This window comes from Mytilus californianus, unplaced genomic scaffold (assembly GCF_021869535.1).
Source record: "Mytilus californianus isolate M0D057914Y unplaced genomic scaffold, xbMytCali1.0.p SCAF_4, whole genome shotgun sequence".
In the NCBI taxonomy this organism is placed as follows: Eukaryota; Metazoa; Mollusca; class Bivalvia; order Mytilida; family Mytilidae; genus Mytilus; species Mytilus californianus.
This window is the reverse complement of record NW_026262690.1, coordinates 27,797,426-27,820,267: the sequence shown is the minus strand read 5'-3', so window position 1 is coordinate 27,820,267 and position 22,842 is coordinate 27,797,426. Positions and strand designations below refer to the sequence as shown.

The window sequence follows — 22,842 nt, the reverse complement described above, 5'->3', positions numbered from 1 at the left end:
TCGGTTAACTACTGTCTAATGTATTTTTATCTACTGCTTATTATCCTAGATATAACAGGAAATTACATATGTACGTGAAAACATAAGAAATTTACAGAATAAGCATAATTTTTACAGAATAGAGAAAAATTGCCACAAAAATGACATTTACAGAAATGAAGTCTGGTAGCCGGAATATGACAGTTGTTTTTCACTTGTTCTGTTGATTAATAGCGTCTGATTTTGTCAGTTTTTATGGACTTCCCCTTTTTGAATTTGCCTTGGAGTTCGATATTTTTGTTATCCTTCTTAAATACAGAAATAAGCACTAAGCATTGTCCATAATATCTTATTTGGTGAAAGAACAGAATATGTATTGTAACGTTAACGCCAAAATGAAAATAATACAAGAAAAAAACTGTAACTTTATTTGGTTATATTCAAAAACAAAACACATCCTCATATAACAATACTTATTTCAACCTATCCAAAGAATGTTCGTAAATTCAAGTAACTCTCTGAAACTGGTTACTGGACTTTCATATTTTATTTCATATGGCTGTAAGAAAAACTAATTTTACATAATAAGTAGCAAATAATTTGGATTTAGTGAACGAAAACTGTTTTTATTTTGTATCACGTATCTTTCCATATGTTGTCACTGTACAATGCTTGTAAACTTTAGAACACCTGGTCGGTCAGTAGTGTTTAGCGATCTATTCGCCATAGCTCCATATTATGCAATCTGCTTGGATAATGATATAAAAAAAAACGGGGAGTATCCCTCCTAAATTTGTAAATTTAAAATGGCGCCTTAGATTCACAATCGACGTCATTGAGGGACATTTCAAAAGGTATCGACGTAAAAAAAACCCTGTGAAAAACATCTTTTTGGAAACTGCTTCACTGAATGATGTTGTATCATACGTTGATGGAGATCTGCAATTTAGGTGCAAATTGAAAATGTAAATTTAATTTACTATTTTTGACGGGATTTATCGAAATAATAGCTTACCATGTGTTCTTTTATACTAGATGGCAACGGAAGCAATTTTATTTTATTGCTTATGTTTGATCGTATCGCTTTGAAGATTATCAATGTGCACAAATTAACAAGTGATGCTGGATTTGAAGCATAGTAACTAAGGAAATGTAACATCTCCGGATTGTTTTTGAGGGTTAATGGAACATCACTAACTATGATTGAGTCTTTTAAATATGACAATGTTGACACGTTGTATCCATGTAATACCATCAGTTCTACAATATCCCACGATCCCTGACGTATAGCTAGTTCAAACGGGCTGATATCGTAATAATCTCCTTGCCTGAAACATCGGCCAGTTAAATCAAATCGACAGTTCCAGTCTATGAGTACTCTGACTATATCGATATCCTTTTGCTGAATTGCCATCACAAGAGGTGTAAGTCTAGAGTAAGGGACTGAAACATGAATATAAGATGTTAGGTGTAAGTTTAGAGTAAGGGACTGAAACATGAATATAAGATGGTAGGTGTAAGTCTAGAGTAAGGGACTGAAACATGAATATAAGATGTTAGGTGTAAGTCTAGAGTAAGGGACTGAAACATGAATATAAGATGTTATGTAAAATCAGATCAATCAACTGTTCACATAGTTTTGCCTATTTATAAAATGCCAATTACAAACATTTCTTTATTCATTCATTGATTCGAGTTTCTTTGATTAGAATTTTCTTATGTTAGAGGGATTTCTCTTCCTTGGTGTATCTAGTTTAAAAAAAAAGAGTTCAAAAATGCGTCCGATGATCCCGCCTTCCATGCAACATGGCCGTCAAGACTAAAAATAAAACACAGGAGTAAAATGCAAGTATTGTCGTTTATCTTGAAAACCGATATAGAAAATCTGACCGGAGAAGAATTGTTCAGAAAGTAAAGAAATACCTATGTCCATTATGACCAAAATTGTCAGATGACTCCTTATTGCCTAAAATGACAATTTGACACCTTTTTGGCTAATAAACTGTAAATTAGCAAAATGATCTGCAGGACAACATCTACAAACAAAACCGAAACAAAAATGTGGACAGCAAAATACGATCTACAAATAAGAGTGCACACGCTGCAATGTGTAACCGGCTTTACTGATCATGATTACATTTTATGTTTAAAGTTTTTAGGTAAAGGTTCTTCTACAAATATCGCATACAATTACATTGTCAATGATGCATGAAAAATGAGGTCAAGGTCAGATGAATACTATCAGACGGACATGTACAGCTAACAATCATTCCATACCCCAAATATAGTTGACCTTTTGCTCACAATTGCTGAGTAACGGACCTTATCACGAAAACTGAGTCATACAAGTGGGTTCAAGGTTATGTGAACACTTACATTGAAATCCTCCCTTCGAAGTTGAAATCATCCCTTCGTAAATTTTACGGACGTCATCACGAGTTGGTTGACCTCTTTGGAATAAATGTTTCACAGATGATATTGGATATGTTCCTTATGTCGTAACTACAATACCCTTCCCTTTTCACGAATGTGACCTACCCAATTAGACTACTTACCGGATTTGTAATAACATAAGCAACACGACGAGTGCCACATGTGGAGCAGGATCTGCTTACCCTTCCGGAGCACCTGAGATCACCCCCAGTTTTTGGTGGGGTTCGTGTTGCATAGTCTTTAGTTTTCTATGTTGTGTCATCTGTACTATTATTCGTCTGTTTGTCTTTTTATTTTTGGCCATGGCGTTGTCAGTTTGTTTTCGATCTTTGAGTTTGACTGTCCCTCTGGTATCTTTCGTTCCTCTTTTACAATTAATTCAATCACCAATTAAAGACGACTTTTTCTATTAATATCTTAGAAACAGACCTCACCACGAAAACTGGACTAATCATGAAAATGAGGTCAAGGTAAAATAAATCCTAGTAGACAGACATGTCTTACTTTGACCTATAATGGTTTACTTTTATAAATTTTGACTTGGATGGAGAGTTGTCTCATTGGCACTCATACCACATCTTCTTATATCTATGTTTACCTTACAATCATTCCATTTACACCAAATACAGTTGACTTACATGAATTGCTTATCGTATCTGAGAAAAGGATCATGAAAACTTAATGTTGACCAATAAACTATGAAACAGAGGTCAAAGTCATATGAATCCCACCAGACATGCACACCTTAGAACAATAACTCCATACGCCAAATATATCAAAATAAAAAAGAAAATTTCAGAAGATTAATAGAAACCGGTATGTCGCTCCGAATTCATATGCTATAGGACTACTGGATACCACTTACAGAGGAGGATCCAGAAAAATATATGGGGGTGTCTCGAAGGACAGAATTTTAAGTGCCGTATTCAAGAAATGCATTCGAAGAACATGCGAATTGAATTTACTAGACTATATAAGTGATCTACATGCTATACTATGTTAATTATAGTAGACCTGCATGAATAAAAGACAAATATGCGTTCTTGTCCTAATGCATGGTTACACGCAGGGTGGTTTCAAATGACCAAGTTCACTTCTTGCACTGGCAACTAGTCATATACTCATTGTTTAAATTTAATCATTATAGCTGGCCTTTGCTAGTCTTGTATGTTTTTTTAATTTTAGTTCATTTATATGTTTTGGAGTTTAGTGTGACGTCCATTTTCACTGAACTAGTACACAATTTTATTTAGGGGTCAGCTGAGGACCACCTCCGGGTGCGGGATTTTCTCGCTGCGTTGAAGACCCATTGGTGGCCTTCGGCTGTTGTCTGCTCTTTGGTCGGGTTGTTGTCTCTTTGACATATTCCCCATTTCCATTCTCAATTTTATATGAAGGATAGTCAATGGCTGCTGATAAACGTTGTCGGCATTTCCCCCAAAATCAAACCATCAGTACAAGTATGAAGGTGGGAAGGTCAATGAGATAAAAGTGCACAAAAGGTGTATGCTTCTCTCTTGGAAAATAGCCACAAGTCTTATCTTCGGATAAATTGAAACACTTTTTTCAGTGAAAAAAAACTTACATCTCATATTTACATCGGCCCCATGATCCAAGAAAAGTCGAACCATTTGATGGCATTTGACATGTTCAGCCATAATGAGAGGATTGGAAAGTTCTGTTGTCGTCAAGTTCATATCTGCACCTGCTTGTGTCAGAAGTACGGCAATGCACATGACGTCATCGGTAATTTTTGGCCTTTGTTGGTAGATTGGAACATGATGATCCAGTAGATTGGTTAAAGGTGTTTTACCAGATGTGTCCACATGGTTTGGATCGGCGTTAAGTTTCAACAAATATTCAACGGCATCTACTTTCTTTGTAATCGATGCAAGCTGTAAATAAGCAGAGATATTATTTGTATCTGATGTAAATGCGCATAGAAAAATTGTTTATTGCTGTGTCTAAACAATACAAAATATAAAGAACTATTTAACTTAAAATCGCTCAACTCGATAAGAGTTCGGAAGCATTGCTTTATAGTAAGTGGTAATAAAATGGGCTCAGCTTGATACGAGCGCAGAGGTCAAACCCTGAATAGTTGGGGTAAGTATAGACACTACATTCAAACTTGACACAGCTCTGAAATCGGATTAGGATTAAATATTTGTCACAGCATAGGTTTCTGACACAGACTAAATGTGGTCAAAGAACTAAAAAAATTTAAATTGGACTTTTACTTCTTATGATTTAATATCCAATACAGGCGGTGTTGCCACGATGTCACAAAAGCAAGGGTTCGAATCCCGCTGAGGAACTAACAAAAATTTGCTAACGCAAATTTACAGATCTAACATTGTTGGGCAAAATTTGAGACGAATTATATATATATAAATTGAAAACAACGTTCAAACCTATGATTGCGTTGGATAAAAACCGCAATTTTTATACGTGTGCATGCAAAACAAATTTCTTGGTAGAGGGGTCTAAATACAGCACAAACAACATTTTCGAAAAGACCAAAAAAGTAAAAAAGTATATTTTAACAAAACGCATTTGACTAACAGGTCGAACAACAAATGTTCTTAAATCCTGCTGACTGCCATTGGCGATTGCCAAATAAACGGATCACAAGGTGTAATAAATGGATCTTAACTAATTTATGTCTCGTCAGTGATGTTAGGAATCGAAACGGTTATTGGAAGGCCAAAAAAACGGATCACAAGATGTAACAAAATAGATCTTATTATTAATTTATTACCAAACAGAAAACAATAAACTTGCGGAAAAGATGGTATACAGCAAACATGAGGTGCAAAAATTTGTACACCATATCCGGATTTCGACAATTAATGTCTCTTCAGTGATGTTAGGAATCGAAACGGTATTTGGAAGGCCATATAATTTACCTCAATTTAGGATAGACTCTTGAATTTTGAAAGAGTCAAAATAGGATGAACGGATCATATAAACCCGAAGGCAAATATAATACAAGCGCAAACGAAAAAATATAAACAAGTCTAAATTGAAAACAACGCTCAATCCTATGTTCTGAAAATTAATTTACACAGAATAACAAACAAACCTACCACGAAGTTATTCAAAATTATTACAAAAAAAAAATGAAAAAAAAAAACAATTTCCAAAATATCATTCATCATTAATACAATGTCTTTAAAAAATTTATAAAACTTACCTTTAACTATTTTTAAAAATACCTAAAAATGAACAGTAAATTTCAAACTATATGTGTACATAATTTCTTTTCTAAAAATCGAATTTATGCTGTTTCTATTTTTAACTTTGAATCTACTTACAATTTCTATTAATTGTGCAATAAAACTCTGAATTTGGATTGTGATTAAATATTTGACACAGCATGCATAGGTCTCTGATACAGAATGAATGTGATCTAAGAACTTAAAAAATTGAAATTGGACATTTACCTATTATGGTCCAAGATCCAAAATCTGTTTACATGGTTAGATTCAGCATATCAAAGAATCCCAAGAATTAGTTTTTTTTTTTTGAAATCAAACAAAACAAGTTTTAATTTTGGACCTTTTGGACCTAAATATGGACCAATTTAATAACAGAGCCCCAAATCCTAAATCTAAATAAACGGTAAGATTCAGCGTATCGAAAAACCCCATATATTCAATTTTTGTTGAATTCAAACAAATTTAAATTTTGGACCCCGATTTGGACCAACTTGAAAATTGGGCCTACAAACAGCATATTAAAGAACCCCAAGAATTATTTTTTTTGTTAAAATCGAACTAAGTTTAATTTTGGACCATTTAGACCTTCATGTGGACCAATTTGAAAACCGGGCCCAAAATCAACAATCTTATAACAGGGTTAGATTCACCATATAAAAGAATTATCTTTTTGTTGAAATCAAACAAAGTTTAATGTTTGACCCTTTGGATCTTAGTGTGGACAAATTTGAAAACATGCCCAAAAAACAAAAATCTAAATACATGGTTAGATCCGGCACATCAATGAACCCCAATAATTCAATTTTCGTTAAAATCAAACTAACTAAAGTTTAATTTTTTAATCTTTGGACCTTAATGTGGACCAATTTTAAAACGTGGCCCAAAATCTAAATACACGGTTAGATTAGCACATTGAAGAACCCCAAGAATTCATGACTTTGAGTTAAACCCCATTGCAATTGGTCAAGAAATAATCAATTTATACAAAGTTTTAGAAAAGTATTGTTTTTGGCCTCTTTTTCCTAAACTGTTAGGGCCATAACCCCCAAAATCAATCCCAACCTTTCTTTTTTGGTATGAAACCTTGTGGTACAATTTCATAGAGATCCATAGACTTTTACTCAAGTTATTGTCCGGAAACGAGAAAAAATGCTTGTTTTTGGCAACTAATTCCTAAACAGTTAGGACAATTACTCCTATAATCAATCCCAACCTTCCTTTTGTGGTATGGAACCTTGTGGTACAATTTTATAGAAATCCATACATTTATACTCAAGTTATTGTCTGGAAACCAAATGTCTTTGGACGACGACGACGACGACAATGTCATACCATTACGGTCGTATAAAAATGCTTTATCTATAGTCTTGACAATTTCTGCAAAATCGTTTTACATATCATAACGTATAATCAGAACTGAAGAAAGAAAATATGACTAAGTTTGGCCTTATAATTTATAAATTTTAATCCCGCAATCAACTAACAATTGCTCTGATTATATCACCAGCCCAGTAGACTGCACTCCTTTGCTGACATGAAATATCATTGATAATGTAATATTATTCCATAAATTACAAACCATAAAATGTTAAAATCAATCGAAACACTAAGGGTATTGTCAGATTTTGCGAATTTGTGGTTTTCATTGCGCTTCAACTTCATGATGTCTTTTGTTTTCATTCTGTTTTGATTAGAGCGAGGCTGGAGCTGACATGAAATATAATTGATGCGTGCATTTTCGGAAAATGTTCTGTTCATAAATCGAAAACAAATCACTAGAAACACTTGACAAAAGTTTGGTAGTTTGTGGTTTTCAATGCTCTTCGTATTTGATATTCTCCTCGTGCGTCACTGGCGAGTCTTATGCAGACGAAACACCTGCCCAGCGTAATCACACCTTGATTATAAAAAAGTAATCACCCGGTCTGGAAAAAGTATTAATCGGGTAAGAATAAGAGAAATTGCATTTATCTTGTGATTTAATATTTTTGCTTATTTTCTGTTCCTTTTAATCTTTTTTTAGATTTTGATGATCTTTATTGCAAGCCGTTTTACTATTTATCATGACTTCAAGGTATCTAATAAATTTTATCTTATGTAGTTAATAAGATATTTTATATAGTTAATAAGATATCTTATATAGTTTATAAGATATCTAATATAGTTTATAAGATATCTCATATAATTTATGAGATATCTTATATAATTTTCTTTATAAGAAATCTTATAAATTATGTGAGATATCTAATAAAATATAGGATATCGTATAAAATATATGAAACATCTTATAAAGTATATAATTTTCTTTATAAGAAATCCTATAAATTATGTGAGATATCTAATAAAATATAGGATATCGTATAAAATATATGAAACATCTTATAAAGTATATAAGATATCTTCAAAAAATATTTATAAGATATCTTATAAACTTTATAAAATGGTTTATATACTTTATGAGATATCTTATATATTAAATGAGATATCTTATATAATATATGAGATGTCTTATATAATATATAAGATATATTATATAATATAGTTTTTATAAGATATCTTATAAACTTTATAAGATATCTTATATACTTTATTAGATTTATTATATACTTTATACGATATCTTATAAACTTTAAAAGATATATTCTTAATTAATAAGTTATCTTATAAAGTATATAAGATTTCTAATGAAGTTTATAAGAAATCTTATAAAGAAAATTATATGAGATATCTTATAAATAATATAAGATATCTCATATAATATATAAGATATCTCATATAATATATAAGATATCTTATAAATTACATGAAATATCTTATATAGTATATGAGATATCTTATATACATTATAAGATATCTCATATAATTTCCTTTATAAGATATCTTATAAACTTTAGAAGATATCTTATAAAGTATAAAAGATATCTTATAAAGTATAAAAGATATCTTATAAAGTTTATAAGATATCTCATAAAAACTAGATTATATTAAATATCTTATATATTATATGAGATAGCTTATATATTATATGAGATATCTTGAAGTTGGAATAAATAGAAAAACGGCTTGCCATAGATCTTAAATTATTTTATGCAACTGTTGGCTTCGAGCTTTATCCAAAAACATGCATACCAAAATATTTATCATAGTGCGTGTAAGTCATAATGTAATACATTTTAATTTATAAAGGCTCCTTGCTAATTTTCAGATACTTTGAGATTTTTGTACCAGACGATGGTTTGTTTCCTGAGAGTTAACCTTAGAAACAGGTAACGCATTGAGGGAATTGTCCCAGGATTAGAAACGCACACTGTTTCGTATAGTCTAAAGAATTTGAAATATTCAACATGTAAAAAATGGCAACTTAATTTTTAATCAGATTTACAACTTGAAAACCAAATAATTTGAGTTGAGTTTTGAACCATAAAGTGTCTAGTATAGGAGTTATAAATAATGTAAAAAAATATGTATTTTATCATTTATTTCATCTTTCTATTTAATTTTGAATTTGATTTCCGCAATAAAGTAATTCCCTTCCTTCTCTGGCTTAGATTATATCATAAGTTTCAATAAATATTATTTCGCAATAAAGTAATTCCCTTCCTTCTCTGGCTTAGATTATGTCATAAGTTTTAATAAATATAATGGTTTACGTACATGTAATGCAGTTCTGTTGTCTCTAAAGCTCTCTAGGTTAACATTGGCTCCTGATTCAAGAAGCATCTTCATTAATGGAAAGTAACTGTCTATATCCTTTGACGACATCAATAACATAAGTGGTGATATACCGTTAAAAGTTTGAATATTTACGTCACATCCGCTTTGTAAAAGCAAATTAATTGCAGTTTCTGAACCATCTTCTACTGCAACATGGAGAGATGATCTGCCATGCATATCCTGGGCATCTACTGTTTTCCTGTCTTTTTCAATCAACATATTAGCTATATCTAAATAATTTGTACTGATACAATACATAATAGGAGGCATCCTCCATTTATCTCGTATACTGACGGAAGCACCATGATCCAGTAATATTTTTACACAATCAATCCTTCCTTTTCCACAAGCAAAATGTAAGATAGATTTACGATGAGAATAGTTATCATAGCACTGGTCTACATCAGCACCATTGTCAATAAGTCTCTGAAGCTCGTTACTATTGCCACAATCTACAGCATTATAGAGTTGTGCTGCTAGTACTGCCATATTGAGATATGCATAAGGGCCTACAAATTATGAAAATAAAGAGCAAACAAAAGCTTACAAAAGTATGAGGCTTTACTGCTTCGTCATTTTATTTCACTTTTTTCATAAATCATAGTCTTCATCACAGAAATAACCTCTCTCTGCATATAATGAACCCGTCTCCTTTTTTTTAAATGTCGAAGATGGCAACAAACTGTTCCGTAACTCCGTATCAAAGTCAAAAATATATTACAAGTTACAATAAATAGCCCTTACTCAAATAAGTTTTTTTTTTCTGTGAATTCGAGTATTATTTGATACAGTATAATTCAAATTTTTTTAATTTTTAGTTGTGTTTTTGATATCTTTAATATCTATATTATTACGTTAAGAGCTTTTGTTGTCATGATCTATATTACAAACAGTTTAAGAACCTGTGTTGTGTTTGTAGACTTGATGGTCTTTTCGTCGTCTTTAATATTTTTTTTTTGCCATGGTGTTGTCAGTTTGCTTATGAGTTTTGCATACCCCCTTGGTACCTTCCTTCCCTTTTTAAAAAGAAGAGGAGTCGGGATTGAAAAACAATTTTGATGCGATAACAAAATTGCGACATTTCCATTAGCTGTTTGTAGAGTTTCGTCAAGGACTAGAATGCAAGTTTTACTACTATTGCTTGCGGACTTTACTTTTGGTAATGTTTAAAGATAAACTGACTTACTTTCTGTTATGTTGGTGCTACACAGATTACGCACCAACCCCAAAAGATCGGTATGTAAAACCACAGAGAGCATTCGAAGATCAGTTATTTATATACGCAATTATTATATTGCAATGCATACACAAACTGGTATGTGTTGCATTTGATAATTAGGATTTAAATCGGCGTATGTGCAAAGTAACAATAGATGTTAGTTTTGTTCACTTTTTTTTTTTTAGAATTATAAAAAAACATTGGAAATAAATAGTATGGAAAGTAAGCCATGTAAATATTTATTGCAGAAATAAGCCAAATTTTAATAATCAACTTTTAAACTACTTTGATTTTACTACCCTATGAAATATAACAAGAGATATATTTTCCTTCCAATGTCAACTTGTGTTCCTGCAAAATTAGTATTCCCGTTGTGAGAATGTAATCCCATTCTCATTCTCATAATGTCAACGTTTTTTTTTAAACTATATCCTGGCATAATATGGTCTAACATTCTAATTTTGTTTTAAATAAGTGGTTACAAGATTTGTTTTACATATTTATATTGACATATTTTATATGCTTATCTGTTTTTGTTTCGGATAAAACATATACCACTTGGTATTGTCACAATCATTCATATCGTGTGCAATTTACCGGTAACCATTTTAAAACACTTTCCGTCATCTACATGTTATAACGATGAGGCCAATATTCTATTGAGTTACCTTACGGTCATTTATTTTCACTACATATAAATTGAATGCTGATTTTGTAAATTTGAGCAATAAGAAAGCGAGTTTTGTAGAGAAAGCGTCTCTGCGCTTCATGCAAAATGTGTTTCGTCACTATAATTCGTATTGCTCAAACTTACAATATCGGCGTTCAATTTAAAATGAAAATCTAATGTTTCTTTTTATTTTATATTAGATTAATGTACATGTTCACTGCAAAGGAATATTGTTTCCAACGATAATATGTAATTAAAATTAAAGTTAAAAAAAAAAAAACAACAACAACAACAACAAAAAACAGCGTTAATATGTTTGGATATGGGCTTAATTTAATGTTGAATAGAAACGGAAATACTACGACTTATTAGATATCAGTTTTTAAAGTTTGGGCAAAAGTAAATCAGTCATTTTCTTGCCAAAAAAATAAGACGAAAAGTATGGTCAAGACCGATTATTTACAGACGGTTACGCATTGAGGGAATCCTCCCAGGATTAGAAACGCTCTCTAGCTGTTTCGTATAGTCTAAAGAAGTTGAAATAATTTATATGTAATTAATTAATATAATGTATGGTAAAGGCTTCATGAAACGACATAGATAATCCATATGCTTAGTGAAGTTACTCAAAATGTGTGATTTCAAATAAAAACGCAGTAAGTATAATAACATATATAAGATATTAGGAATTTCTGTATTTTACCATAGGAATCTACTAGGCAGTAGGACTGCAGTTGTTAAATTTATGACAGTACAAGTATGACTGATAAGGTAATTTACGTTATTTACTCTTTTAAAAAAAATCATAATTACACGGTCAGTAGAATATTAAAAGGAGATGCTCGAAGATCGAAATAGAGATTGTTACTTTGATGATATTAATAGAAAAACACACATGCATGATGTACACACTTAAGTGCCAAGGGGCTCTTTGAGGGGTGATTACACGTGTTGAATTATCATAACAATTGTTGTATTTCTTATTTTGTAAATTGAAGATGTAACCAAAGAATTGTATATCTTAGATGTTATATAATTATCTAATTTACAAAATGCATTGCTGCTATAAGCTTAATGTAAAACAAAAGAAGCACACATGTTTGTTTGATTATCGTATACAATAACAAGTTTAATGTGATACGAAAATACTCTGTAATATAATTTTAGCCAATGAGATATAGCATGGTAACAGTCAGAATGAAGACACTTACATATAGAACTACTCGATAACGTTACTCTGACTGAGCCGACCCGTCTCAATTTGCTGTTACTCAAAACACAAAGCTTGCTAGACAAGGAATCAGCAATTACAAAAGTCGAGTATTGAACTCACGACCTCTACCAATAATTCTTTTTTTTATCTTATATCTCTATTAATCGTAAAACTTAAAAACATATGTAAATATTAAAAATAAATTATAAAAGCAAAATATTGAAAGTAAAGAAATGAAATAAGACTGTAAAAATACTCTCTTCATGTTGTTAATTAAGTATATGTAACTTATATTTCTGCCTGTTATTATTTATGATTATTATTATTACAGAATTTTTGTAAACAAAATGGAAGATCTATCAAGTCGTTTGTACTATTCAGTTGTCGATGACAATATCGATGAACTTCGGAGACTTATAGAAAATGGAGCGGATGTAAATCAGATTTTCGAAGATTCTGATAGAATCAGTACAAAATCTATTTTACATATTGCAAGTGAAAAGGGGAGACTCGGTTGTGTGAAAGTTCTTCTGGAAAACGGTGCCTCGGTAAATGTTCGAGATCCATGGGGTATAACACCAATTAGATTCTGCATAAACGCAGACAATGAAGAAATAGCTGACCTTTTAATAAGACAAGACAAAGAATCTGCCGATTCCAAGGACAAATATGGAAAATCGGTTTTACATGCTGCAGTAGAAGAAGGGTCAGAAAAGTTTGTGAAGCTGTTTCTTCGCAATGGCGCTGATGTTGATATAACCACAGACGTCGGGGTCACTCCTCTGATGACACTGATGACGACAAAGGGACTTGATAACTATTTTGTAGTCATGAAAATACTAATTGATGCAGGTGCAGATATTCATGCTCATGATTTTAGAGACAAAAGGACAGCGCTGCATGTAAGATTATTATAACTAATAATACATGACAACACAAGCCCAATATGAAGACACAGGAAAGACTTAAATAAATTATTCTAAACACAAAAACCCAGAGAAACAGAGTATATGTTTGAGACATGGATTGTTATGAGCCTGTTTTCGAGCATGACAGTCATCCTATTATCCAAATACAAACGGTGAAAATGAAGCTCTTATTTCACACCCAAATTATTTGCTATTCTGTCCATCTGTCCATCCGTCAGTCCGGCAAATCAGCTTTCCACACTTTTTTTCTTCGTTCTTGAAGATATTGATTTGATATATGGTATATAGTTTTATCATGACAAGTTATAGATCAAGTTTGAATTTTGTTCCGGTCTGATGATTTAGTCCAGAGTTATGGACCATAACTCTGGACCATATCTAATGTTAGACTTACTATGTTAAACCATATTTCTGTTCAAAGGGAGATATCTCATTTTTAAAAGACATTCTTTGTTAAATTATTTGAAGAATTTTTTGGCAGGTTTGTTTGTTATTTAGTATAAACTAATTTTCTATAAAAAAAAATTATGAAGAGAAATCCTTTAATTAGATAATAATCAATTTTTTTAATGTATATATTTCAATACATTACATTGTGTAGATAAAAGTTGTTGACATTTTATAGATAAGTTACAAATCTATATTAGTTTGTGACAAATGAAAGAAAAAATATTTGGAACTATTAATTATATTTGATTATAATTTGAAAATAGATATACACTGTATTACATCATATCTAATTTTAGAGAACTATTAATCATATCTAATGGTTTTTTTCACTCATATAATCAGTTTTCCACACTGTTTTTAGTCATGCTTGAAGATATTGACATGATATTTACTTTTTGTTTACACCATGGCAAGTTATAGAACAAGTTAGCATTTTGTTCCAGTAAAATGAATTTTTACCCGGTAGGGGACTATGTTTTGCCATGCAATACTCTCAGAACGCTTGTTTAAACTAGATATGACATAGATATTGGCATGTTTAAAGTATGCTCCTCACCCTTTCTCGTCAATTCTTCATCGATTTTGAATTCATATCAAATATTTGTCGTTTCAGCTTGCCGCTATCACAAAGAAGGTAGACGCGGTTGAACTCTTGCTTAGTCTCAATGCTGATCCAAATGAACTGGATAAAGGTTTAAGAACCCCATTGACTAACTTAATGTGTCACCATATTTCACTGAGAGGTCGAACAATTACGGACATACAAGATGACGTCATGACAATTGTCATTCTCTTGACACAAGCAGGAACTGATTTGAACAATAATACGACAGACTTCGCAAATCCTTTGATAGTAGCAGTGTATCTTAAATGTTCGCAATTGGTACGCTTTTTCCTTGATAATGGTGCAAATGTCGATCTAAAATGTAAGTAAAGATCTAAAAATGCATGCGGAACATGATAATAGGTTTTGCTTGTAACTTATTTAAAAAAAATATTATACAGTGACATCTATTTGGTATCAATCAGTTAGTTAATTCAGGGGAAAGGTTAGTTATGTCATTCGACACCAATGTATTTGCAAATGAATACAGGGAGGTAATGGAGTTGACGCCAATTAGACAGCAATCTAATTACACAAAGGAATACATCTAGAGATCAACAAACACAGATATACCACTTTATACGTGCCTTTACAAATAATCATTACCGGTACTTAAAAAACTGAAAGAGAAAAACCAATGTAATCAAAATGTGCTTTGTTCATGTTTTTAGCAAAACAGAGGTGGAAGATACCAAAGGGAAAATTAAACTCATAAGTCGAAGACAAACTGACAACACCATGGCAAAATACGAAAAACACGACCAAAAAGACAAACAACAGTATGCAAAACACAACACAGAAAACTAAAGACTGAGCAAGACGGACCCCACCAAAAACCGAGTTTATCTCAGGTGCTCCTGAAGGGTAAGCAGGTCCTGTGCCACCTTTCGTGTTGCTCATGTAAGTAAAAACCCGGTGAGAAGTCTAATTCGATGATGTCACATTCGGGGAAAAGAGGGCGGGATTGTGGTTACGTCAATTAGAACATCCGTCGTCATCTGTAAACAGATATTCCATAATGTTCAACCAAGGCGTGATGGTGTCCGTAAAATTTTGGAAGAGGAGTCTTCAACTTCATCACTTGGAACCCTTGGTTTAATAGCTTCCCTGTAAGTAGCAACCTGCTATAAAGAAAATCATGATAGAAAATACATGCTTTGGAATATCGTATCAACTGGGAAATATCTATACTACTAAAGGAAGAGACCGATTTCATTGAGCCGCAACAACTCTGAAACCATACAAAGTCGGAAATATTTGTGATATGACGTATAATTGTAGTGTTTTGTACTTCCTAAATTTGTCTTTGAAACAATCTTTTTTCCACAGAAAACGCAATTTTTTGGAGAAAATATCCAAATTCGGAGACCGCTATCTATCCGTGTCTTATACGCTTTCAGCCGACGTACTGCCCGCGAAATTCAAGTGAAAGTAAGAAGAAATGATAGAAAATAGGACAGTTAGGCCTATAAGGATCCTGTATTGTATTGTAAGTGCATCAATTTGCTAAATTAAACGACATCCACCCTTTTTACTCGGGTGCAGAACTGTCCAAAAATGAAATGAGCGTTGAACTTGTCGAAGTGATCTCCCCCCCTTTTTATGTGTAAACACAGGCACCCGACGTCCACACTCTTTGTTTCATCACTTGCCTAATTGTACCGCGATTTCGCGGGCATCTTCTTGTATACTCTATATGCAGACGCTCCTGTCGGGATGTAGGAACATAGAAATGGAAAGTTCACAATTTTGAAGCTGAAATTATTTCTTTTGTCGCTAAGTGTTGTTGCCAACGACCCCTCATTTGGTGAAAAGTCATTACAAATGTCCTTTTGTACTTAAGACAGACATGTGTTATTATTATGATTTTATAGAAAATATAATTGCACAAATCAATAATTTTCAATGACATATTAAACACCTCGTTTTGTTTGGAAACTCACTCACAAAAACGCATTTTATACTAAAAAAGGTAGAGAAAAAACATATAACACATAACCCTTTTGTGAAATTGTTGGGTTTATTTTTCGTTTCCTTTTATATCATACATATTCAAGTATACAAATTTATTTAATAATATTAATAATGTTTTTGACTTTTCCAGTGCCTTTCTCTGGAGTAACGCCACTTTTGATTGCTGTAAAGCAAAACGACATCGACTCTATAAAAGCTTTGATGAATTGGAATTGCCGACTTGATATCGTTGGACGATGTCGTATTCGTGGCAATGACTATGAACTTGATCCATTTGAACTTGCCATCGACCAAGCATATTGGGATATCGTTGAAATGTTGTTGTTGACTGGATACAATACTTCTAAACATTTGTATCTTCGAGATTTCGATTCTGATGCTGATAGGCCATGTTCTTTGAAAGACAATCCTGATATGTTGAATGTATTACAATTGACTGCTTCAACACCTCAGACTTTAATGAAATGTTGCGCATTAGCGATAAACAAAGCTTTAAAAACTAACATTTCAAGCAAAATAGATGCACTACCTCTGCCTGTCAGTATAAGAGATTACTTAAAAATTCAATGATGACTACATTATATATATATATATGTGTGTTTAATACTCAATTGTCACATAATACATGCTTAATTTTCTTTTTCTTCATTGCGTAAAATTTTATTTTCGTTAATTTCTTCCATTTCGGATACCAACACTTCCGTAGTTATGTGATTGTTATAGTGATGATATATTCCACAGGAGAATAACAATTCGGATTGTTGTTGTTTTTTCTGTATTAGTCCCGACATTATTCAATCTTCCATTATCTTGTTATAGTCACAAATAGCAAACCCCTGATGATTAAAGTTATTCCAGTGATATCGTTATTCTTTTTACCCTTATCGCTTTCATTTACACTATACTAGCAACTACGAGTTGCCCTTTAAATTCATAATTCACAATGTGAACAACAGTTTTAATATTAACACGACCAGGATAGGTGACAGATTTTCAGCATTCATAATCAAAGCAAAAATTTTTGCTGTTATATAATTTCAAACAGTATTCTGTATAATAAGTGCAAAACCATGAAAAGCTGTCCAGAGGAAGGGTCATGTAGCAAACTTTTCAACAGTATTGTCCAACAAGCATTATCTGTCTAAATGTCTGGCCTGGTATGTTCAATTGGTTTGCCTAGACCTGTTCTTGTGAATGGTCTGTAGCAGTCATGAAATGCACATCTAGATCTAACTGTTCAGTGAAAAGTTAAATTGCTATACTACTTAGATTTTCTAAGGTTAACTTAGGTGTGGTCAGTGCTCTTAGGTATTTCTGTGCAGGTTTACCCATCTGTTTTATCAGATTAAAGAGCGAAACCGGGTGAGTCGTCAGGGTAAGCGTCTCCTGATTGGCTTGCATTACCCGCCATGCGAATCCACACTCAATTGTCACAATCGGTAAAACAGATCAGACGACGTTTCTGATATATATAAAGATTTAATACTGGGAATACATGTCGCGAGTGAGTTGGGACACATACACATCTTATCGGTCAACCAGTTCGTGATGGTGACTTAAACTTGGGAAGTGTAGATTTCAGTCATTCTTCTTCATAACTCTGAGCAGTTTTTGTGTAAGGGGCACTATACCAAAACATTTAAGCTATCTGTTGGGTCGTTTATCTTTTTTCGTTTTTAAGTCGGAGATGTCTGTATTATTGCTATTAATTTGTCTTATTATTTTAAAGCGCCAATCGATCTTATTCGTTTAATAATAGTTCGCTCAACGAATTTGGTTTTAGAAATATTTAATTTCCATACATTTAGCAACAGGATTGGAAACGAGACGTCGCAACTTATAACGTTTCTACGTATTTATACATCATTGGATTTCAAATATTGGTTTTTGTTTACTCATTTATATAATACTGTTTTGTTTAAAAACTATTTTCAATAATTATTAAGTCCTCTCCAACTTACACAACACAAATATATGATGACAGCAAAACATGATAACATAGACTTCGGAACAAAAAGTGATGGAGTATAGGTGCAAACACAAAATACTCACTGCTGACTTCGAATAACAGTATATTGCTACCTGTTTCATCAAACTTCGAACTTTAAAAAAACCGAGTTACTTTCGTAAATATATGCTTCATTTCATTTTTAATGTGTTTGTTTTATTATCTTTCTGTATGCCACCCCAAGTGTTTACTCAGGTAAAGAAAAAGGGCCATCACTGGAATTCTTCAGTCCGACAGTAAAACTCTTTCAAAAGTGTGTCGTCCGTTTGACTGTGCAGAATTTATAGATGCGCGAAAAAGTCCGGTCGGAATGGGGCCGTTAAATTGATGCCTCACGTACGGCGAGTGACACGCTCTCTGCACATTGAAGAACTTTAGCAACAACTGTCTGAGGGTTAGATAGGTGGTTTGTTCAAAATGGTGGTAAAATGTCTGCCTCTATCCACATTGCCCTTATTTCCCAGTTGCAGTCCAAATTTCCCATCCTTCGTTCAGATCGATCTATCTTTCAGACTATACCTTTTGTATGAATTAACACTTTTGTTTCTCGTCCAATAATTGCCACTGGACGTTAATAAGCAACAATCAATAAATATATATATATATGTATGTATCATCAGCTTATTGATTAAAGATGTCTATCGATGATCGTTGTAATAGTGCCGACGATCTAAATAGCTACAAATATCACTTTTTAATTTTATCTTATCGGTTGTAGCATAAGGAAACTTAATGTCAAGTCTTCTAACGTTGTTTACTCTACTGTAAGAGTGCATGTGTGCGTGCGTTGATATTAGTAAGTGCAGCTTTAAAACATTATCTCTTTTTAATTTCTTATCTTTATATTTATTATTACATGCTAATTGATATTTTGTAATGTTCTGACTATAATTGTTTACTTGTATTTACGCAGATGTACTAAATTTTGACAATGTAAATAAAGAATAAACAATGTAGATGTTTGTGATTAATTAGTGGGGCTCGTAGGGGGACACGAAGAAATCTGCTAAAGATGAAATAAAAGTTACAGATTTTCAATATCTGGAGCATTCTAAATTAGCATTTGCATCTAAAAGGAGAAAATAGATATTACTTCATTTTAAACTTTTGTTTTCATCCTTTTCTTTTGTGGGCAGGAGGAAGGGTTTACTTAAGGTTTTCAAAATACATGTTTTTCTTTCTTGATTTAAATCTCTATAGCCAGTTTAAATTTTTGTATCTTTGATGAGTTAATGTGGTGAAACTTTCTAAACAGTTTGATTTTTTCTAATATATTTTGTGTACAAGCTAAAACAAAAATAGCTCATTTTTTGTTTGATGGATTGATTCAGTAAATCCTTTTTCATCGTAGGGGATCGTTCACACGACTGTCATTCGGTATATCGGGAAATATGAATGTGAAAGAATAAGTAACGGTGGTCAGGTATTGCGATTGGATCGTTAAAGATCTGGTATAGGACCGTGAATGAAATCTTATCGAGAAGACACATACAACGTCAGTAAATAATCTAATATTTATGAATTATAATGGCAAATATTGGAAAAATAAAACTGTCTGTCAAAATGGTATCACATTATTATCGGTATCCGAGAAAAAACAAGGTTTAAAAGTATACCGTTTTTACAAAAATACATCAGTTTGCTCCTCGAAATTTCAAAAAAATAAAAATGTAAACAAACATTATTTTTTTCCAATTTTTAATGCATAAACTACTTTTCTCTTAAAAATGTCGTTAAATATTAGTGTTTAAAATAGCTCTTAAAGTTATTTTGATCAGAAACTTTGCAAAAATGGGAATATTTGTAAAAAAATTGATATTTCGGATCGTGAAAGATCGGGTACCCCATTTTGAGGCTCGTGAAAGATCTTTTGCCGCTTATTCGTTATCTCAGATTCTTGTAAAGACCCAACAACAAACTGGCAGTATTTGGTCACAGCCTTTAAAATTATTTAAATTTATACATATTGTATATAAGTAATCTCAATAAACATGTATTTATGTGATACAGATCGCTGGCAATTTAACTGTCACTGGTATATCTGAAAATATGATTTAACCGGCATATCGCTGATTATGGTAACCGTACTGTCAAATATATATATATATATATAAATGACTACCACAGATTGTGGTAACTGAAGATAAGATTAAAACAATTTGGATCATCAGGGGAACATAGGTGATGGATCAAAACTCTTACATCGTTCATCTGTAGTTAATGATACAATTTATAAAACGAAATGTTTTTTGATGCAGCAAAGTCTGCAAATCCGAGTAAATCCGAGTAAATCAGTCTTTGAGGACAGTTCTTTTACATCGATCAGAATTCATTAACTCAAACATCACCTGAAAAGATAGCATAAACCAAAACAGTTTTTAATTCTGATTATATTTACAAGACAATAAAGATGCTAAATTTTTTCATTGCATTTTCAGTATCATTATCAAATTTGTTTACTGATATTCTGAAGTATTGCCGCTTTTTTCTTTCGTTAAATTCATATTTCAAAGATTCGATCACATTTATTTTATCTAACTCCTTTAAATTTCAGTTTGGTCTAAGGAGTCTTAGGGCATGACAATTGAATATGAAAAATGGAACAATATCAGTCATGGTAATTTTCAAGTGTTTCTTCCTTCATTGTTAGTGTATTGTTACTTATTAAGTATCTGTTTTCTATTTCGATGTAAAAGAGTGTCCACATTTGCAAACCAAACAAGACAACAAAATTTTAGATTTAAATGGCATGTGCATCTACAGGCACTCTACAGAATCAACCATTGAATAAGTCATTACAAAAATTGGCCAATCAGATAACACAACTCTGTGTCCACACTTGTTATATTTACAAGAATAGTCAATTTACTGGGAGGGAGGGCGGGTTTTTGGTTTTATATTTTAGTTCAATTGTCTTCTGCCTTCCTCCTTGGATCCAAATTGAAGAAGGCTCGTTTACGTCAGATTTTAAGGCTCAATAACCACCGATGAGATTATGGTCTACTTAAAAACTCTCTAATAACCAAACAAAACATATATGGCACAGCACACCGTGATAACTGAATTTAAGTACAAGACTTAAATTCTACTATTGCAAAAATCCATGAAAACGATCAAATCTTTCTTTAAACAAATGATAATTTATATTTGTAATTGTTATAACAAAAGATTGGATTTGCATGAATTATTCAGTTTTACTTTTGTTTGTAAATAGGGCTATGATGGTTCAATGCCGTTGGATCTAATTATTTGATAATACCACACCGACTAGTTGCCTTATAACAATAATAGTCTGTCTGTCCGTCCTTCATAGGTTTTATGTTCAGATTGTCTCATCTGTTTCCATTAATTTTTATGCACATTCATATCTATAGAACGAAGATCCTTATGGTTTTTGTAAAACATTGAAGAAAAATAAAATGTATAAAAAATGCAGAAAAACAACTGTCATATTCCTGACCTGGTCCAGGCATTTTCCTAAGAATATGGTAGGTTAGACCTAGTTTTCTAGCTAGCTCGCCCACTTGTATGACAGTTTTAAATGTTCCGTAATAATGACAAATCGGGTGAATAACGAAAACAGAAATAACTGGTTAATTTGGCCATAACTGGGATCCAGCAGCCAAAAACTGTGTAAACATACATCACAGACATACAACACAACACTACTGAATTAAACGTTCAAACACACTTACAGTTAAATCAAACAAAGACTACAACAAAAAAAGTTTGTGTAGTTGACAATACAGTTAGTATAGTAAAGCATAATGGCATATACACTTTCCCTATAAAATACAAATTTAAATGAAAAAATGAAGACAAGGGTATAAAAAAATGAAAACAACACTATAAAAATCCTATGTGTCTGAATCTCATCTCTGGACCCACCCGCATAAGGAAGGCCCAAAAGCCAAAAACCTGAAAGCTGGACATATACCGAACCACGTCAAGAGTCATACGACCAAATATAATAGACGAACATAAAAGTACAAAGACAAATAAAGAAAAACTGTAGAGTAGATAAAATTCTACACAGAGTCAGCACCTAGAATCTATAACTTAAGCCCATCCTGTATTATTTGTTAAGTAGACACTGCATATTTATATATTATGTCTTGGTACTTTCCAATGAACTTTTTAAGAAAAAGGACGAGACGTTCTTTCACAAAACCCTACTCAACAAACAAAGCTCATACACTGATGACGTTTTACAAACTCTGAGTAGCAGCTGCAAGCGCCTGAAAATCGTATGAGTTGAGAAACTATACTCCATACGCGAATGCGGTTGGTAAATTGCTGCTAAGGTGAGGAAAATTCATATAATTTCAAAATCGAAATCATCTTGTTTGTCATAGACTCTGGTATTGAGATGACCGCTGTAGTCAAATTCGGGGTATATGTCTAAAAATGAGGCTGAGAAAGCTGTTC

The 22,842-nt window shown here is 32.3% G+C and overlaps 2 protein-coding genes across 2 annotated transcripts; one reads left to right on the top strand and one right to left on the bottom strand.

The window, feature by feature from the left end:
* Window positions 1-1,501: 1,501 nt before the first annotated feature.
* On the bottom strand, window positions 1,502-10,572 carry LOC127736897 (putative ankyrin repeat protein RF_0381). The gene is made up of 4 exons (XM_052247462.1): window positions 10,534-10,572; window positions 9,288-9,856; window positions 3,998-4,307; window positions 1,502-1,560 (listed from the first exon to the last, which is right to left on the bottom strand). The coding sequence occupies exons 2-4, from the start codon at window positions 9,834-9,836 to the stop codon at window positions 1,502-1,504; spliced, it is 918 nt and encodes a 305-aa protein (XP_052103422.1). The 5' UTR covers window positions 9,837-9,856; window positions 10,534-10,572.
* Window positions 10,573-12,786: 2,214 nt separating this feature from the next.
* Window positions 12,787-19,323, top strand: LOC127737846 (putative ankyrin repeat protein RF_0381). The gene is made up of 3 exons (XM_052248789.1): window positions 12,787-13,351; window positions 14,442-14,754; window positions 16,537-19,323. Exons 1-3 carry the CDS (start codon window positions 12,797-12,799, stop codon window positions 16,974-16,976), a joined length of 1,308 nt encoding a protein of 435 aa, XP_052104749.1. The 5' UTR covers window positions 12,787-12,796; the 3' UTR covers window positions 16,977-19,323.
* Window positions 19,324-22,842: the final 3,519 nt, after the last annotated feature.